Source organism: Balaenoptera acutorostrata, chromosome 15 (assembly GCF_949987535.1).
Source record: "Balaenoptera acutorostrata chromosome 15, mBalAcu1.1, whole genome shotgun sequence".
Taxonomy (NCBI): domain Eukaryota; kingdom Metazoa; phylum Chordata; class Mammalia; order Artiodactyla; family Balaenopteridae; genus Balaenoptera; species Balaenoptera acutorostrata.
The window spans coordinates 207,064-226,172 of NC_080078.1; the positions used below are offsets into that span (position 1 = coordinate 207,064).

General features: G+C 62.4%; 1 protein-coding gene across 11 annotated transcripts; it reads right to left on the reverse strand.

Moving 5' to 3' along the window:
- Nucleotides 1-516: 516 nt before the first annotated feature.
- On the reverse strand, nt 517-19,039 carry PDGFA (platelet derived growth factor subunit A). 11 transcript variants are annotated; one of them, XR_009005421.1, is made up of 8 exons: nt 18,542-18,689; nt 17,500-17,629; nt 11,134-11,238; nt 9,478-9,665; nt 3,688-3,814; nt 3,113-3,181; nt 1,622-1,696; nt 517-1,291 (listed from the first exon to the last, which is right to left on the reverse strand). XR_009005421.1 is itself a non-coding variant. In XM_057529257.1 (8 exons), exons 2-8 carry the CDS (start codon nt 17,560-17,562, stop codon nt 1,281-1,283), a joined length of 666 nt encoding a protein of 221 aa, XP_057385240.1. In that variant the 5' UTR covers nt 17,563-17,629; nt 19,021-19,039; the 3' UTR covers nt 517-1,280. The 11 variants fall into 11 exon arrangements, 9 of the variants coding, with proteins under 9 accessions (XP_057385240.1, XP_057385236.1, XP_057385238.1 ...); XM_057529257.1 differs by lacking the exons at nt 3,113-3,181; nt 18,542-18,689 and adding exons at nt 15,963-16,059; nt 19,021-19,039; XM_057529253.1 differs by lacking the exons at nt 3,113-3,181; nt 18,542-18,689 and adding exons at nt 15,963-16,059; nt 18,718-18,837.
- Nucleotides 19,040-19,109: the final 70 nt, after the last annotated feature.

Genomic DNA, 19,109 nt, shown 5'->3' on the forward strand with positions numbered 1-19,109 from the left:
CCCGGGAGCTCCAGCACCCGGGCCACGGGCCACGTGACAGACAGGGCATGGACTCGGCTACGCAACTAGAAAAACGTGGCCACAAATGCTTTTCACATATATGCATTTTGTTGGTGGGTTTGTTTTTTTCCTTTTGGTTCAAAAAAAAACATGGCAGGCTCTCAGGTATATAAAACTGGTAATATTAGACAAAAATACAAACTTCACCTTTACAAAAAGACAAAATCAAAAAAACAACACACACACGTAATTTCTGTTGAATACACGTAAAGCGTAACATCTTACCAAAAATAAAGAGTTTAGGTTCTGTCCAAACACCAGCGGCAGCAGCAGGGAGCAACCCTGGGCAGCCACTCCGGAAAACCACATCCCCAGGCCTGGCCGCCGCAGGTGGGAGGGACTCAGGACAAGAGGCTCGGGGACGGCATGTGATTGGTTCACGCAGTTCTCTCGAAATGGCTTAAATTAAAAAGTGAGTAAAATGGGGCAAGGAAGAAACACGTAAAGCCAGAAACATTTAGGAAATGATGCATAGGTGGGTATACCATGTTTATTTTAATACATCTCATTTGTTTGCATCCTGCTAGGAAAGGTACCGTCCCACCGTCCTGACTGTTACTGCAGCCTGGTGTTATCGGTGTAAATGTCATCCAAGAGATAATTAAAAAAAGAAAAAGAAAAAGAAAAAAAAAAAAGCTAGGCAAAGAGTAAAAAGGAAAGCTTAATAATCACTTTATGGTGTAAAAAAAAATCCACTTAAGGCTCTCAGGAAGGTTTCTGTATAGACTTAAACACTACAGCAAGGAGATGCGGTTTCCGAGACATTCCTGGCTCCTGCGTGCCCCTGCAGAGCCCGGCGGCATCCGATCGCAGCCTTCAGAAAGCAGGCTCTGTGTCCTTGGCCAAAGCACCTGTGACCACCCTGGAAAGGGACCCAGTCTGCCGAGACGTCTGTCACTTCCATCCCTCGGGGCGTCCCTCCATTCCGGCAAATGTTTAGATATTTTTGTGAGTGAGTTTTGTTTGTCATGTTTCGTGGTTTTGTTTGCTCTCTTTTTTTTGACAAGGAAGCTTCTTATTGTTTCACCGAGTGCTACAATACTTGCTTTGATGTCACATAAACAACGTATACTGTCTCTTTGTTCTCCAGAGTGTGCATGGAGACAGTTTTCACGGAGGAGAACAAAGACCACGCTGGCAATAAGCACCGTACATAGTAGGTTCAGGAATGTAACACGCCATGTACATCCGTGTCCCGGAAAAGGGCTGCTGGCTGATCCTCACCTCACATCTGCAGGCAGAGGGGAGAGACAGACGCTGAGAGGCCACGAGCACACACACCGCTGCGTGACGTCGACTGTGTGAAACATTTAAGCCAATCAGGGGTGTGCACGCACACACACGCACACACACACGCCTCGTGGCAAGTCGTAGGATTCAGAGCTTTTATTAAATTTTTCAAATCGAATATGCCTCATTACCCTTTCTGTAACATCCTGACCAGAATTGGGACTAGGCTCTTGGGATCTCACAGAACACAGCTTCATAGCAAACCCCATTCTCCCATTGTACAGATAGCGAAAACTGAGGCCCAGAAAGGTTCTTATGCCTGTCTCCTCACCTTCTTCTTTCTTCCAGCCTACAGCTTGATGTGATTTCTGGAGCTCCTGCAGCCATCTTGGGCCATGAGGCAACCCTGAGGATGGATGCCACCAGCAAGACAGAGAGGTCTCTGTGACCAGGCAGAGCTACACTGAGCTGAGCTAAGAGCACCTCTTCCCCACCCTACGTCGCCTGTCTGTTCCTCATCCCAACACTTGTACCACCACATGCCCACAGCCTGAATGCTAGCAGGGAGGCAGGGACGCCTGCCCCTCCCTTTGGGGTATCAGTCATCAGCTGGCCCATGGAGGCTAAGCCCAGTGGTCATAAACTTGGCAGCACAGGCAGGTATAAAACCAGCCCCTGCACCACAGCCTGGGCACCCAAAAGCCAAGGCTGAGCAGTCGTTTTGGGGCTGCTTCAAGATCTGTCCACGTGGACCTTTCCTCCCCAGAGGATCCTCCTGAACGGACGTGACCTGCGGGCCTCAGAAGCTCCCGACCTGGCAGCGTTCTGCAGTCACACATCACTCAGCTGGAGCCTGGGCTCCCGGGCACTTGTCTCCAAGAATTCCTCTCACAACTATTTGCTTTGGATGCCATGGGCTCCCACATGCCCAGAAGCAAGGACCAGGCTCTGCAGAGCCAGACAGGCCAACACGAAGGACCAGGAAGGCTTAAAACTGCCTCCTCCATGGTTGCCCACAACCACTTTCTCCTGGGAAGCCCCTCTGAAAGACCACTTTTCCCAGGGCCCCTTACAGCAGAGGGGTGGCCAATGAGATCAAAGCAAAAGTCACTGGGTCCTTTCACCATTATCTCCACCATAATCTTTCTTCCAGGTCTGGAGTGTAACGTGATTTCTGGAGCTTTGGCAGCCATCTCGGGCCGTGAGGCAACTCTGAGGATGGACACCACCAGTCCTGGAAAGAAGTGGGTCCCTGACGATACCTTGAGATTGCCATACATGCTCTGGTCTCCCTACCTTATCTCAACCCTTGTTTCTGGCATGTTATCAGCAGCCAAACACAACTGCCAACACAGTAGCCAATAGCCCTATATGTTTACAAAGCATTTTCAGACAGGATCTACTCAGCCTTCAACAATCCTCATCTGTAATCCCTCTAAGCCTCAGTTTTTTCATCTGCCAAAGGAGGTGGGTAACCTGTCCGAGGTGATCCCAGCGAGTAAAGTCAGAGCTACCCCACTGCTGCTCAGGGAACCCAGATCACTCCGCTTGTGTGATGCCTTTGCCTCCCCAATCAACAAGGACCAAAGCCAGAGCAGGGGCCCCGGAGCAGGAGGGAGCCGTGGGCCAGGTGTCCCGAGCAGCGGGAGGGGAGGGGTTGGGGACGGGAATGCGGAGACCCGCAGCCCAGCCAGACAGCAGAAGCTCGCAGACGGATCAAGGCCAATCAGGGCGCGTCCTCGCCTTCGGGGTGATTCGCCGAGTGATCAGTCGCTGCGCCTCCCACCCCAGGACTGCGGCATGGCCGGCGGCCGGCTCCTACCTGGTTGACCGCGTTAGGTGGGTTTTAACCTTTTTCTTTTCCGTTTTTTACCTGACTCCCTACGCCTTCCTGTTGACAGAAGGGCAGGGAGGGTGAGAGGGCCTAAGGGAGGGCTGTGGGGTGGAAACTGAAGCCGTAAATACCTGGGGTGTTTGTCTTTCTGTAAAACAACTCGATGGCGCTGGCACGGAGACACTTCCTGGTCCCCTCAAGCTGGCCCAACACGGCGGTCACAACGCCGGGCTGCTCTGGGCAAAGTCTGCCCCGGGGGAGGCCAAGATCCTGACTGGCAATGCTGTGGCCAGCGCCCACCACCCGCCGGGGACAGGGCCCTTCCTCGGCCACATCTCACCCGCTCACCCCACCAGCTGGGCGGCTGACTTGACCCGCACAGCGGCCAGACCTCTCTCCCTCCCCAGCAGGTCCCAGGCCACGAGGGCAGCTTAGCAAACGGGCCTTGGCTACAGCCCCCGATCCCGCCTCCCCCGCCCTACCCACCCACCGAGCCCACCGGACGTGGCTGCAGAAGCCAGGCTCCGGACCCTCCACTGCACCATCAGGACGGTGCCCCTTACCCGCCTCCTCTTCCCGGTGGTCGGGGCTCGGGCTGGCGCTCGTGCACGTGCACTCCAAGTGCTCCTCCAGCCGCACCTGCACCTCTTTTAACTTTGGCTTCTTCCTGACGTACTCCACCTTGGCCACCTGCCGAGACAGCAGCCCGCTATGGACAAGCGGCACGCAGCCCTGGGGGGGGCATGTGCCGGGCCCCACCCGGGGTGCGAGCAGCCCGACCTCTGACCTCTGACCTCCTCCCAGTGGGAGAAGCAGGGCTATCGGGGAGAAGACAATGAGCTTCGGTGCAGCATTTGTGGTTTGGTCCTACTTTTTGTTTAACATTTATTTACTTATTTGGCTGCGCCTGCGTCTTAGCTGCAGCATGCAGGATCTTTTAGTTGCAGCATGTGAACTCTTAGTTGCAGCATGTGGGATCTAGTTCCCTGACCAGGGATCGAACCCAGGCCCCCTGCATTGGGAGCACAGAGTCTTAGCTACTGGACCACCAGGGAAGTCCCTGGTCCTATTTTAACTTAAAATAAACCTAAAGGGCTCACACACGCCGGGAGAAGGCCCAAAGGGATGCACTCAAGGTGAGAGCTCTGGGTGAAGGAAGGTGTCTGCGCCCACGTTTTAGGGACGTCTGGGACAACGTGTACTTGACTATCAGCGGCTGAGGAACAGGGTCGCCGCTCATGGTGTGCAGCTCGGGTGTCATCCTCCCTCCTGAGGGCTCACAGGGAGGCTGTCGGTCTGGATGCGGATTCTGGCCTGTCATAGACTCCAGACGAGAACCCCTCGGCCACCTGACGTGGGGCCGGGCCCAGCCCTGCAGCCTTGCCCGGGTCCCAATTCCCGGGACGGCCCTCAGGGACACCCACTCCACCCCTCGCTGTTCTCCCGGGGAGACAGGCAGGAAGGGAGCAGAGCCCACCCAGCGTTCACCCTGGGCACGTGGAGGCCCCGGGGAAGCCTGGCTTGTGGTCCAGAGCTGGCCAAAGTGAACGGGACCCCGGGCCACGAGCAGAAGCCCCCAGCCCAGGGACAGTCCTTCACAAAGAGCCTGGAGGCCAGAAGATGGGAGACCCCCGTGCAGTGGGGTCGGCCTTGCACCCTGGCGACAAGGCCGCCCACCCCACACACGAGCTGGCCCGGAGGCCCGTCCAGGCCCGGCGTGGCCACTTGGCTACACCTTCTGGGCACCTCCCCTGGTTTCCTCTGCGGGGCAGGTACGAGGACCCAGGCCCCCAGGCGGGGGGGGCGGGCTTGCCACCCACCAGACAGACCGGCCATGGGACCAGTGCACGGTCCGGCCGCGCTGCCCCGCGTGGGCCCCTTGGTGAAGGACACACGACACCCGCTGCTCAAGTCTTTAGAGAAAAATCTTATTTTTCTTATCAAAGAAAAACAAACAGGAATTTATGGTTGCACCTGCTTCTGGGTATGCAAGGATTCCAGGCCGGTCTGGCACCTCTGTCTGGCCAGGAAATGGCTACATTTTTTCCCCCAAGAACACGCTGTGAGTATTAAATTCTCAAGAGCGTCCTGCACAATAGCCAAGGCCACAGATCAAGACGCTGACATCCTTGGGACCCCATCCCATTGCCTCAGCCCCCAGACCCATACTGGAGCCTATTGGGGCCCCACATCCCTCCCTCCCCTCCTTCCTGCTGTTTGTCTTGGGAGCCTGGGCTGCACCTGAAAAACCCGACATTCAGATTCCCCGCCACGGAGCTGCTGTGTCATGAACACCCCACCCGCGTGTTCCCAGAGCAGACCCACCGGAGACACCATCCAGCAATGCCGTCACCCTTCCAAGCAGGGTCTTGAGTTCCTGCTGCTCACCGGCCCCCGCAGCTGGGCTGCTATGAGGCAGGACGCCCCCAGGAGGGCCAGGGAGAGCCACGTCCTGCAGGGGACCCCCCAGATTATCAGAGTGCCGTCCAGAATAAACACCAGCATCTGCTGAACCCCACGTGCCAGGCCTACGACACTCACAGCTACCCTGAGAGGGCACAGCAGCGGCTTGTTTTACAGACGGGGAAACTGAGGCAGCATGAACAGGGCTTGTTTCGCTGGAAGGAGGCCTGGACTTGGAACCGGCAGAGGCCCTGAGCTCACCGCTTAGCCGGGGGACACCCTGAGTCTATCAGGTGAGGGCTCCGGGGCTCCACGGCCGACTCCTGGGGTCATGGCCGACGGACCTCGACCTGGCTCACAGGCCGGTGATCTTTCTCCAGGCCCGGCTTAGGGGTCACAGTGGCACAGAGAAAGCGACCAGCTCCAGGGCCTGAGGCCGATGGGCAGGGCCCCAGAGGCATGTCCACCTTCCGAGGTGCTGGCCTCCCTGACCCGTTAGGGCCCCCCCCCAACCCCGGGCAAGCATAGGGCATCCCTACCCACCAGAGGGGAGGGACTCAGGAGCCCTTTACCCGAGACTCACTGCCACTGCTTTCTCCCCAAAGCCCAAACTAGCTCCCCAAACAGCAATGGCTAATGGGGCCCCAGCTGGGACCTCCCACCCAAAGCAACCCCCCAGTCCAATACTGGGTGCAGAGGCCCATACTGGACATCCCAGGTGGACATGCCAGACCCACCTTCCAGAAGCCTGAGGTCTAGCAAAGCAGAGCTGCAGACAACCACCCTGGACGTGACCACAGAACTGGGTCCAAGCCTCTGGAGGCCTGGCCCACGGGCTGCCCTGAAACCAAATGCAGCCCCAAACTTCCAACGTGTGAGGGTCTGGAGGCTTGCCCATAGGTGGGGACATGGCTACTCAGAGCTGCTCCTTCGCCCTGACCCACTGCCAGCCCATCCCGGGGTCCGCACTGTGGGGCAGACACCAAGCGCTGATCGTGTTGAGCAGAGGGCAGGGACGTCGGCCCCCGGGACCCCTGCCCACCTGGCAACGCTGGAGGGTCTGCAGGGGTGCCGGGGCCCGCTCCAGATGCCACCCCGAGGGCAGGCCCTGGAGGTCCAAGGCCGCCAGTGAGCTGTGGGCACAAAAAGCCTCATGGAGGTCATGGCGGGGAGCTGGGGAGCTGGGGGGCGGGCCATCGACCCCAGCATGTCCTGATCCAGGGCCTGGGGGCTGCCTTCAGCCGAGGACACCTTGCACGGTTCGGCCACCTGGGCCTCAGGAGGGCAACCACTCCTGGCCTCACCGTTATCTCCCTTCAGTAAGGGGCGCCTCCGACCGTGAACGACCAGGAGCGCGTCGCCCCTACCGACCCCCAGCAGCCATCACACCACACCCAGCCTGGGGTTCCCAGGGGCCCCCTCCCTGCTCGGCCTCAACCCCGAACGGAACAGGAACGGTTCCTGGCCAGGCTGGGGGGCCAGGCCAGCCTCCACAATGGGCCTCCTGTTCCCACTGACCTCTGTCTCCTCTCTGCCAGAACCCCCAGTGTCTGGGGCCGGATGTTTTCCTGCCAACCTTCGGATGGGTAGGCAGGGAGGGGACGCCTTGCCTGAAGAGGGGACAGAGGAAGGGGGCCGGGTCTGAGGAGGGCAGGGCCCCGGACGTGGAGCCAGGCCGCCGGCCCTTGGCTGCAGGACTGGGACCCCTGGGCAGACGGGGGCCCGCGGGGAAGCCCCGGGCTGGCTGCCCCCCCCGCCCCAAGCCGGTCGGGCCCGTGCCCAAGCAGAGAGGGACCACCCACCCTCACCCTCCGTGCCGCCAGGATGCCCAAGGAGCTCTGCACACCCACCCGCCCTCAGCGTGGACCAGGGCAGAGAGGCGGGGTTAACGCCCATCCCAGGACCGGACACGCCCTGGTCCTCACACCGCGGGAAGCAGGAGTGGGAGCAGTGGGGGATCCCCAAAGGCTGGAGCCCACGAGCAGAGACCCCCACTCCATTCCCGCTCCCCTGTGCCTCCAAGCCCCTGTCTCACGCCCTAAGGACAGGCCCCAGAGCCCACCTGCAGGACAATCTAATCTTGGGCACCCCACCCCCATGCCCAAGAGAGAAAGACCTCAGTTACCCAGCTTCTGGGGCTCACAAGACCCGTCCAACACACCACAAGCGACGACCCCCAGACCCAAGGAAGCAGAGGCAGGCTGGCCGGGCTGGCAGCAGAGACCCCACAGGCAGGGCGGTTAGACCCCAGTTTCCTCCTTTAACTGAGGAAGAGGCAGCAGCGGGGAAAGCAGGGATGCGGTGCTGGGCTGGGGGCCCTACCACCCGAGTCTGGAGCCCTGAGGCGGAAGCCGGCGCCCCAGGCAAGCACTCCAGGGGCAACTCGGCCCCAAGGGGAGCGTCCACCTGAGACCGTGGGGCAGCAGGCCGTGGAATTTGCTTACTCCACACCCAAAGCACGCAGAGGACAAGTCCCCAAGGTCAAGTCAAGCCCCAGTTACAAGTCTAAAGTGCTTCTCACGTGCCAGCTACAGGGTCCTTAACCCCACACCTCACTCGGGGGCCAGCGGCCGACTCGACAGTCCTGGACTCACTGACTCACAGGGGATCTGAAATAATTCCCGGCGGAGAAATGAATTCTACTGCACCCCACAACCGAAGGCCTCATTCCGGGAAAAATGGACCCCCCGCCACTGTAGGCCCAGCTGAGAGGGGGCGGGGCTGCTCCACGTGGAAGGAGCCAAGTCCACGCCCCCAGGGTCACACGGGATCATGACCCACCCAGAGCCAGCTTCCGGGGGTGGGGGGGCAGCCCCTCCTCTAGACAGGGACCCCCCAGAACTCTCCAGCCTCAGCCACACTTCGGAGAAGCCAGGAGACAGCCTAGAAGCCTCCCTCCAACCCTGCCCTTTTGAAAACAGAAAGACTGACACCCAGAAGCAGGGAACCTTGCCTCCAAATAGCAAGGCCAGCTGCCCCCATTTCACAGTCCCAGAGACTGAGTCCCAGTGCCTCAGACCCATTCCACAGAAGAGGCAAGTGCAGCCAGAGGGGAGCAAGCCAAGGCCGAGAAAGGCTTCCAGCCATCGGGCCAAAAGCCAGACCCCAATCGGGCTGCCCAGTGACCCAAGGAAGCAGAATTTTCCCCCAGGACTCAGCGGAGGAGCCCCTGGACGTGTCATGTGAGCCTGACCTTTCTGCATGCCCCCGGTGCTGCCCTTAGAGGTCATCACGGCCAGCCCCCTGCCTGGGAGAGGGCTTCATGGCAAGCACTGGCCACGTGCTGGCTCCCAGGGGCCCCAGGCGGGCGGCAAAGACATCCAACCCAAGCCATGGAGCCTGTGGGTCTCCGAGCAGGAGTATACCTACCCGCAACAGGGGAGGGGCCTGGCCCCCAGGACCTCAGCACCCCCAGAAGGACCCTTCTGGCTAGCTCTCCACTGACACGCACGTCCAGTGGAACGGGGGCACCCTCCCAGATTTCAGACGGGGACAGAGGCCCAGCACGGCAGGCAGTGCGCCTGGCCCCTCGGCCTGAGCCGCAGAGGAAGTCAGCCTACCCCCGACCCCCAGCCTCCCCCCACACCGGGTCCCACCCCAGCGCTCCCTGCCCGTCTCCAGCAGGGTGAGGCCCTGAGGGGACCACCAGCCCCTTGCCGTGCACCACAGCCCCCACTAAAGTGCCCGCGAGACCTCTCCAGGGCCTGGAGGAGAAGTCAGGCAGCTCCCAGCTAAGTGGCTGGACACCTCGCAAGACCCGTTAGCCAGGCAAACAACTGCATCACAAGATCCGAACTTGTTTCGCGTGACCGACCAGGACCCAAGCCCCGGCTCCGCCCCCCGGCCTCGGTGTGCCTGTCAGAGACACGGGAGCGTCCTCCAGCTCACCAGCACGCCTGGCCGCCCAGCTGGGTGGGGCTGCCCTGGGGCCGGGGGACACGCGGGCTCACCTTGACACTCCGGTGGTGGACGCGGGACGGCTGGCACTTGACGCTGCTGGTGTTGCAGCAGCCGGTACAGCGCTTCACCTCCACGCACGGGGGCCAGATCAGAAAGTTGGCAGACGTGGGGTCCACCTGGCTCCGAGGTATCTCGTAAATGACCGTCCTGGTCTTGCAGACCGCGGGGATGGCTTCCTCTGCAGAGGCAAGAGCCCGGTGAATGTTCTGGAAGCCCCAGGACTGCAGCAGCTCCCAGGGGCCCAGGCAGGAGCACCCCCATGGGCCACAGCTTTCTCCAACAGGACCTGTCACACAGCCCCCGGTCCAGCAGAGGCAGAAAGACCCCAGCCCCCAATGGGTGCACCCGACTGGCCCAAAGATGAGCAGGGGCTTGAGGGCCGGGAGGGGAGACCCCGGGGAAGGGGGCTGCAGGGAGCCCACCCTGGGGGCGGAGGGCTGGAAATCCCCCAACACCCCGGGGGCTCACACAACCCCTGCAGCCAGCAGGGACGACCGCCTTTACCCCAGTGCCAGGGGGCAGGGGGGTGGGGGGGGGCGGTCTCTCAGATGCCCCCGCCTCCTGAGGGCCCCCTCCTCCTGCACGTGCATCCTCAGTGGCCTCTAGGGACAAGCCACCAAATCAAGAGGGCTGGGTGCTGGGGGTCTGGCCGACCCAGTGGGGGAAGGGGCTCCACTCACAGCGCCCACCAGCAGGAGGGGCCTGGGGAGCCCAGCCAGGCAGGGCCAGAGGCGGAGCCAGGGACAGGGACCTTCAGTCCTGTGAGCTCTGCTCACAGGCACCCCCTTCATCTGGAGCAGGCCTCCATCGAGGATGCTGCAGCCCTACCAGAGCACCTGGCCTTGGAGACCAGAATATATGTTCACAACGGCAAACGTCACCTGGGGAGGGCCCGCTGGCCTCAGCTAGGGATCACTTACCCACACACCACGCCCAAAGGTACAAGCTATAAAATCCATATCCTTGGAAGAAATAAAGCTCGGACAGAGGGAGTCACGTGCCCAAGGTCACACGGGGGATGGGCAGCAGTCGGGACCCCCAGGTGGCAAGGGAGTGGGTGGTCACACACCCCCCCACCAGCTGCGCCCCTGGGGCAAGATCTTCCCTCAAGGCTGAGCCTGGGGCCCCAGGAGACCCCCACCAGCTAGTCACTCCTAAAGGGACCAGGCAGACCCGGGGGTGCTCTGCGAGAGGGAACAAACCCTGCGCAGGGGCCGGAGGGCCAGGCCTGAGTGGGCTGGGGGCCCTGGGAAGGGCCCGCCAGGCCCAGCACGGCTGTACCCACTGCTCTGCGGCGCAGCTGGGAGCACGGGGTGCTCCACGCTACGAACTGGAAATCAAACACGACCCGTCTTCCAGCGAGGCTGTCTCCAGCGCAGGCCCCAACAAGACCGGGCACTTCAGGAATTTATGACGGCTCCCCCCTCCTGGAAACTCTCGGCCCAGGCCAGGCCTGCAGCAGTGAGCAGGCGGGCTGCGGCAGGGAGGAGGGACGCGCGCGCGGGGCCCTGGGCGGGCTGTGCCTTTGTCTTACAGAGAAGAGAAGGGACGGATCCCCCGAGGCCACGGTTGGGGGAATGGGGGAGAGGGCAGGCCCCAGAGCCCCTCCCGCAGCCCCTCACCGCCCCAGCAGTCCTGGGGCTCACCGATGCTTCTTTTCCTCCGAATGGGCACAGGCCGCTTCTCCGGCGCATGCTTGGCACCATGGCCCCCGTGGGCTCTCAGGCTGGTCTCCAAAGGCTCCTCGGCCCCTGCAGGTGGAAACAGGAGATAGCGACCAGCCGCCCACACCTGGGCACACAGGGTCTGTCCAGCCACACGTCCCTCCCCAGACCGGACGGGGTGCCTCCGCACCCACAAGGGGGGCTTCAAGATGTGCGCAGGATGAGACTCCCAACTGCCAACAATGTCCCACCCACCCCCGCACAGCTGACACGCGGTCCCCGACACACGTTGCCCCTGCTGCACGTCACCACGAAGCCGAAGGCGAAGCCGAAGCCACAGCCGCAGCCGCAGGCCAGTGGGGAAGGGGCTGCAGCCAGCCTGGCCCACGGCTCCTCCTCAAGGAAGCGCAGGTGCAGGCTGAACCAGGTAGGGAGGACCCGAGGCCAGCCCTCCCTGCCCAGGAGACCAGAGCCAACAGGCCTGCTGCTCCCAGCTGGACAGGGGACCTTGGACAGCGGGCTGGACCGAGGACCAGCAGAGGCTGCTGCCGCGACTCGTGCACTGCACGTGTCTCCCTCCCCCACCGCCCTCACTTGAACCAACCCTCGATGAGCATCCTGGCCTTCGAGGGGCGTCGGAAGCAAGGCCAGACTGGGCCTCAGCCAGACCCCACTAGTCCCTGAACTTGGCCCACTGCAAGGAAGAGGACACGAGAACCGGGAGCGGGGAGTCAGGAGTCTGGGTGCCTGTCGGGGGGACACAGCTTTCAGGAAGCAAAGTGCTTTGCCATCCAAGTATCTAAGACCTGCAGAGCAGCGGCCTCAGAGCCAAGGTCACAGCTGGGCCTAGTCCCCCGGACTGGCTACAGTCCCCTCGGTATGCACACCACGACCCTCTCTGTCCCCAGGGACCCCAGAAAGGGGGTGCAAGGGACACAGTCCTGCCACCTGCCATCTGGCCTGACCCAGCCCAAGGACAGCGCCTGCACCTGGATGAAGTGGGTCACACTTGGCCTCCCCACCCTGGCCTCCAGACCCACTGGGGGATCTTCCCACTTCTCCCCTCCGTCGCTGCCTCCCCCATAGATACCCAGGGGCAACAGGTCCCGAGAAGGCACGCCCCAATAGTCAGCAGCTGCACAAAGATTTCCCCTCTTGCCACCCCCCCACCCCAAGAAGCTCCAGTGGTGTCCTGGCCACCAGCTCAGACCAGAGGCCCCCTCCTCGGTGCCTGGCCCACCTAGGCCTTGGTGACTGTCCACACACCCACAAGTCTGGAACCTGCACTCATCGGAAATGGAGCACTAACGGGGCAAACGCGCTGGGAATGCAGAAGACATGCCTGCCTTGAATGCCGGCGTCCAGGAGAACCCAGCTCTTCCCTCAAAATGACTCAATGTTCCACTGCCACTAATTTTTTTTGAGACCCAAAATAAGATCAGAACAGAACTACTCATGCAGTAAGAATTTCCCATCAACCAACTGTTACAAGAAACATTTTTTCATGAAAAAGTGACATTATGAGTCATGTCCTGGTGGTGGCCATCTTGCCATCGCCAAACCCAGAAGCAGCTGGTCCATCCTGAGCTTCTAAGAGAAAATGGAACGGCAGCAACCCGGGCTGCACTCCCGCGCCTCACTCTAGCCAGGCGACAGCCGCCTCCTGGGATGTCACGGCACCCTGTGTGCAGTAGGTGCTGCCACTTCTTCACCTCGGAGGAAACTGAGGCCTGAGACGTGGAAGGACGAGCAAGGCCGACGGCCGGCAGGAGACCCCAGGGGCCCGTGGCCAGACCCAGACCGCCTTCCGCCCAGGCCTCTCGCCCCCAAATAAGCAGAGAAGACACAGCCTCCTCCCAGTCCGTCAACTGTCCTGAAACCTGAACCAGGGACTCGATCTCACTCAGGAGTAGAGAGAGAGCTCCCGGTCAGACAAGCTCATCCACTGCCCCATCGAGATGGGTGGTCTGGAAACGCAGCTCGGACCCGCTGACGCGGAGGCAGCCCCCTGATTTACGCAGGTCGAGATGCAACTAGTGGGGACTCCCAAGAGAAGGCCACGCGTGAATCATGCCCTAAAACTGCTCTCAGAACAGTTAATCAACGGTTTTCCCTTTTGTCTGTTATGCACACATGTCCAAAGGATGGGAAGCCGTCCTCCAGCCATCCGTCCTGGAGGAGCGTTAATAGCCGAGATGGGATATTTATGTATCAGTTACTCAATGACCACGGGCGCCGGGCCAGGCTGCTCAGAGAGCAAAGCTCCCAGCTCCCGCCACAGCTCTGCTGAATGGCCTGCTCTCAGCACACCCGACACACAGGCCACAAACTTCACGCTACTGGCCATTCGAAGACCACATGCTGGTCTCTCCACCCAAAGGCCACACGTGAAAAACCAACTGCCCGGTCCTCGTGCACGCTTGCAACTCGCAGGTGCTGGCACAGGAATCCACCGCCTCGGGGCCTCCAGCACAGCTTCTCACCTGTAAAATGGGAACAGGGTCCGGCTACTGGGCGGAGGCCACGCCCCCACCTGCCAATCACACAGCCCCGCCCACGCGGGAGGAGCCACTCTGTTAAAGGAGCCTCTTTCCTGCTTCCTGGGCGTCAGCCTGGAAGAGCCCCCTTTAGAGTTACAAAGAAGAGTAAGGACACCCAGAACAAGGGGTCTCCTCCGCACCCAGCCCCATCCTCACTGATCCCAGACCGGCCTCTGACTGGACCTGGTGGGGAGTCCTGGGCCTGCAGGGCAGCTTAATCCTCCAAGAAATGACCCCACAGCTGTTTGCAACCTTTCCTAGCAGCCAGCTCCATTTCTACTCTTCACGTTGGATAGAAACAGTAATCGGGGAAAAGACACCCCCCCCAACCCCGCAAAACAAGCTATAGAAGCAAACAGCTCAGGTCAGAGCTTCCATATCTGTGAAAGGGGGACTGACCAGGATGAAGGAGACCCACTTCGGGGTTTGTATCACAAAGGGTCCCAGAGGGGTATGGCTGCTGAGCAAGGGAGACCCTGGGGCCCCTCCAATGTTCTCACCCCAAAGTTTCCCAGGCACTAGGAGTCCCACTCTCAGACCCCAGATCTTCTGACCGGGGTGGGGGGGGGTGACGGGGGGAGGCGATCCACTCTCTCCACCCCCTGGCGCAGGAGGGAGCCGGGCTCCCGGGGGCTTTTATAAGGGGGCAATTTGAAACCAGCCTGGAGAACCGGCTGGTGCACCCTTACTTTTTCTGTTTGGACCCTCCAAGGAGGCGGTGGACCCAGAAGCCCCCAGGTCAGGAATGCTATCAGCATGACCCCAGAGCTGCAATGCTAAAAGCATTCATGGGTGGAGGGTGGGGGAGAGGCGGGGCTGCGGAGACCAGAATAAGAATGGTCCCAGCAGAAAGTGAATGGCCCATTTCCCAATGGCAAACCAAAGCTGGTCCTGCAAGGAGGCCCAGCCTTTCCCAGGCCTCGCTTCTGCCAGCCAGAAAAAAACCTCTCTGGGAGCCAGTCTCCCCACTTTCCCAAATCCATCAGGGAGCAGCAGAATGCAGGCAAGTGTTTTCCTCGGCTAACCACAGCCAAATCCTTTCCCCCAGGGTTACACATCAAGGAACCAGATCAAAATCCCCCCCGGCCCAACTCTGATCTCCAAGTGAAATTCTACCCCCTTCCTGATAAGGATCAGCCAAAGGATTTCCTGGGTCAAGAAACTACAGAAACCATCGCCCTTGCTAGAAAATGGTTTTGGCATGAAATGAAAATAGTTCAGGCCTCTCCACCACCATAATTAGGTACAAATTTCCAAATGACTAGACCATGTGATTTTACTTAATTCCCCCGCCGCCCCCCTTTTTCAGAGTAGTTTGCAGTGAGAGAAAAATCTTCATTTCACGTAAAATTCTTCCAACCAACTCCTACTGACTTTAGTTGCTCCATCTGACAAGTTCATTTGGGACCTCTTTTTATCCAGTCAACAGTAAGTTTTCCGATATGAGTATCTCCCTAGCTAACTCACATTGGAGTTCCTGCCACAAAAATGTGGGCCAGAATCCCTGTCCTGTAGGAAGGACCTTCCTCTGGTCCACACCCAAGCGCAGTCACCCAACATCATCAGGCTCCCCGCCCAGCCAACCTGGGTCCCTCACCACCTTTGCCCACCTGGGGCCAGTCCAACCCTGCCACTGACACTCAAGAGAGCTTCAGGGTCCTCTTGTGGAAGAGACTGTTTTCTCAAGTGGCTCAGCTCCAGAGCCGGAGGGGGAGCCCAAATAGTCGCCAAACAGCAGATGTGTCCAAGGCGCGCCTTTTTATTGGCTCATGAAAACAGAAAGACACGGGCCTCCTACAACCACAAAGGCCCAGCCCCACGTCAGGAGCGGGGCAAGTTCGCAGTGATGACAAAGGGGCCCTGCCGGGGCGGGGGGGCACCGGTGCACGCCTGCCCGACCGGCGCCCAGGGCCTGGGCCGGCTCCCTCGGGCAGGCCCCGGGCCGCACACCTGGCCGGGGCGCCGGCGCCCTCTATGAGGCTGAACTTTCTGTGACACACTGGGCATTTTCCTTAAGTGCAAAAACAATCCCTGGGCGAGCGAGCAGCCCTCGGCCGCAGCCGGGAGAGAAAGTGGTGATTGGAAGAGAAACTCCTGACTCATCCGCCTGGGCTTTTATGGCCCGGGATTGGATTCTGACCTTTCGGTGCGCTCCTGCTCGGCGCCCGGCCCGGCCCGAACGCGGGAGGCGGCGCGGGGCGCACATACCGCCTGCCCGCCTGCCCGCCGCCCGCGCCCTCCCCGCGCGCCGAGGGAAGGGGCGCGATTTACCTACGGAGTCTATCTCCAGGAGCCGCTGGAGGTCCCGGATGCTGTGTATCTGACTGTACGCCAGCCTCTCAATGACCTCGCGGGGGATCTCGGCTTCCTGCAAGCAGAGCAACACGGTCAGCGCCCCGGGCCGCCCAGAGCGCCTGGTCCCCGGCCCGAGGTTGCCCCGCCCCAGCGCGCGCGGGCGCCTCGCACGCAGGCCGCCCGACCCCCAGCCCGGGCCCTGGAGCCTGAGGCCGGGGTGGGGCTGGGTGAGACCCCCATTTCTTCGTCCCCAGCCATGTCTGCCCTTTGCAAAAAGAAAGCGCTCCCCACCATTAAATTAAAAAAAAAGAAAAAAAAAAAACCACTCGGCCCCTCCGCCCCGGGGTGTCGGTTACAAGAGGTCTGGGGCAGAGAGGGGCCCAGGCAGTTGCTGATCTAACAGTGAAATCAACATCTAGGAAGATCAAGTTGAAATGCGTCACGGATGGGCGACGAAAGTCACGGCAGCCCTAACACTTTAATCTACCCTGGGGCTTAAATTTCACACCCAGAATCCCGGGCCGAACCTGCGGGGGAGAGGGTCTCTCGTCTGCAAACACGCGCACGCACACACACTCACACACTCGCCCCACCCCGGGCTCCGGCCCAGCCGCGGCCCTAGCGCCGACTAAGACGCCCCAAATCCAGCCGCGGCTGGAAGGGGCTGCCAGGGAACTTAAGGGTTAAACATCTACCTCTCACAGCTCCGGGTCCCCGCCCAGACCACCCCCACCACTCGGCCTCCCCCCACCCCGCACCCCCCCCACCGCCAACCCCGCTCCTTCCTGATTTTTAAAGGGAGTCGGAGGTAGCTGGGGGGTCTCAAGCACTAAGTTCCCACGACGGGGTGTAGAAAGTCATTCATCACAGCAGAGCTCCCAGGGATTCGGAATTCGAGATTGGGGGCTGGGGGTGGGGACGCGGCTGGTGGGAGGGCGAGGGCGCCTGGCCCGGCCCCGGCTCGCCTCGCTCAGCCACCTGTAAGCAGGCCCAGGGCGGGCGGGACTGCGCTGGCCCAGCCGCCCCTCCGGGCATGGGGACCGGGAACCCGGGTCTGCGGCTCCGCGCTGCCCACCCTGCCTGCCGGGGGCTCCCGCCGCAACCGCCCCTACCTGTTTCTCGGCGGCTCTTCTACCTTCCCTGACTCCGCTGGCTCACACACACACCCCCTTCCGCGCTCCCCGCACCCCGATGCTGCATTGTCCGCCGCGCCCCGGGTTTCCCTCCTCGGAGAGGAGCCCGCGCCCCCCGAAGTTTCTCCCCATTCGTCCACCCAGCCGCCACTCCGTCCCTCCACGGCAGAGCGACGCAACACGCTGGAAACTCACCAGACACACTTAGGCATGGCAGAAAATAGAACCCAGTTGGGAAAATTTAAAAATCGACCACGCTAGCAGAAATCAAAATGCGCTCTGCAGAGCCCCAGAGCCCGGGCTCCTCGGCCCGCGAGCGGCCGCAGGGGGCGTGCGCAGGGGGAGTCGGAGAGAGGACGGGGCGCGGGGGTGGCACCCACCTCGGCCAGGGCACTGGCGAGGTATCCGCAGCCGAGGAGCAGCAAACAAGCCCAGGTCCTCATCGCGTCCCGAGGCGCTGGCGGCTCGGCGGGGTGGCGAGGCCGCGGGGCGGGCGCTCCAGCCGGGCTCCTGTGGCGGCGAAATTCAGTACCATCCCTTAGGGAGCGCGGCCCGGAGGAGGGTGGCGCGGAGAGCAGGGAGCCGACGGAGCGCGCCAGGCGCGAGCAGCGAGTGCGGAGAGGCAGGCAGCGCCACCGAGGAGGAGGAGCAGGGAGTGCGCGCTCGCCGCGCCCGCCGCGCCGGGAGCCTCCTGGGCCGCCGGGTAGGGGGTGGGGACGGAAGGGGCGGAGGGCGGGGACTGGGCCTCTTCCTTGGTGCGTTCCCGGTGCTGGCCGCCGCCGCGCTCGCTCCCCGGCGCTGGCTCTAGGAGCGACCAGGCCGGTAATTCTGCATATTTGCGGGCGTCAGCCCCGAAAGGGACCCCGGAGCGAGGCTGGAGCCGCTGCCGCCGCACCACCCATCACCTGTCTGGACACCCGGCCAGGCCCGGCGCGGGCTCGCGCTCTCCCTGCGGGCTGCGGGCGGCCCTGCGCGCCCGCCGCCGGCCCCGCGCTCGCCTCCGGCCTCCTCTAGTCGCCGCCGCCCGGCCGGGCACGGCGCGGCCCAGCACGGCGCGGCCCGGCGGCCTGCGTGCGCCCCTCCGCGGCGCGCCCTCGGCTCCGGCGCCGCGCTCCGCCCTCCGCCGGCCCGAGCCGGGCAGAGCCCGCGGCCGCTCCGCCTGGCAGCCGCCGCCCGCCCGGGGCCTCGCCGCGCGGGCCTGAGGGCGGGCGCAGGGCCGAGCCGGCGCCGCCGCCGCCGCCGCCGGCAGGAGAGGAGGAGGAGGCGCGGGCAGGCCCGGCTCGCCGGAGTTGTGCGGGCTCCGCAGGGCGCGCGTGTGGAGCCGGCCGGCGGCGGGGAGGGGGTTATAGCGCCGCCGCCGCCGCGCCCCTCCCCCGCCCCCTCCCCCTCGCCTCCCCCGGATTCCGGGCCCCGGACCCGCACCTCGGAAGCGTGCGGGGGCCGCACGGGCCGGGCAGGGCCCGGCCGCCGCCGCCGCCGCCGCCGCAGTGAGCACACACACGCGCTCACGCAGGCAGTAAAATCCATCAAGGCCCCGCTCCCGGCCCCGAGCACAGCCGCCGGGGCTCCCCGCGCGCCCCTCCCTCGAGCTTGCCCACCCTCCAGTGCCAGCTGCAATCCTGCAGCACCGGACGGGGAGGGGAGGAGGCCGCCGCCGAAGTGCCGCCGTCGCCGGCTCGCCTCTCTCGGGCCCCAGCGGCGGCAGAGGGCAGCGCCCAGAACTGCTACGCCAAAAAGGGCAAAAGCGAGCCGGCCCCCGCCTCCCGCCCCCCGCCCCGGCGCTCCGGCCTCTTTCCACGGTTTGGATCGTGGGCCCCTGCCTCCCCCTCTCCATAAAAGGAGGGGGAGTGAGTCTCTGGTGAGAGGTGGGGCGGGTTTAGGGGCGCGTCTGGGGCACTCACCTGGCGGCTGCCACGCGCCCCCGCCCAGAATCCGATGCCTGGGGCGTCTGACTGAGGAACCTCCACCCACAGTCCGCGAGGGGAGAGCG

Excerpts from the sequence above, each read along its gene's own strand:
- PDGFA (XM_057529250.1), bottom strand. The coding sequence starts at position 18,646 with ATGGATTTTACTGCCTGCGTGAGCGCGTGTGTGTGCTCACTGCGGCGG. Across the intron at positions 17,630-18,541 it reads GGCCCCCGCACGCTTCCGAG|GAGCCCGGCTGGAGCGCCCG; the intron begins GTGCGGGTCCGG and ends TCGCCGCCACAG. Across the intron at positions 9,666-11,133 it reads TCGGAGGAAAAGAAGCATCG|AGGAAGCCATCCCCGCGGTC; the intron begins GTGAGCCCCAGG and ends TTGCCTCTGCAG.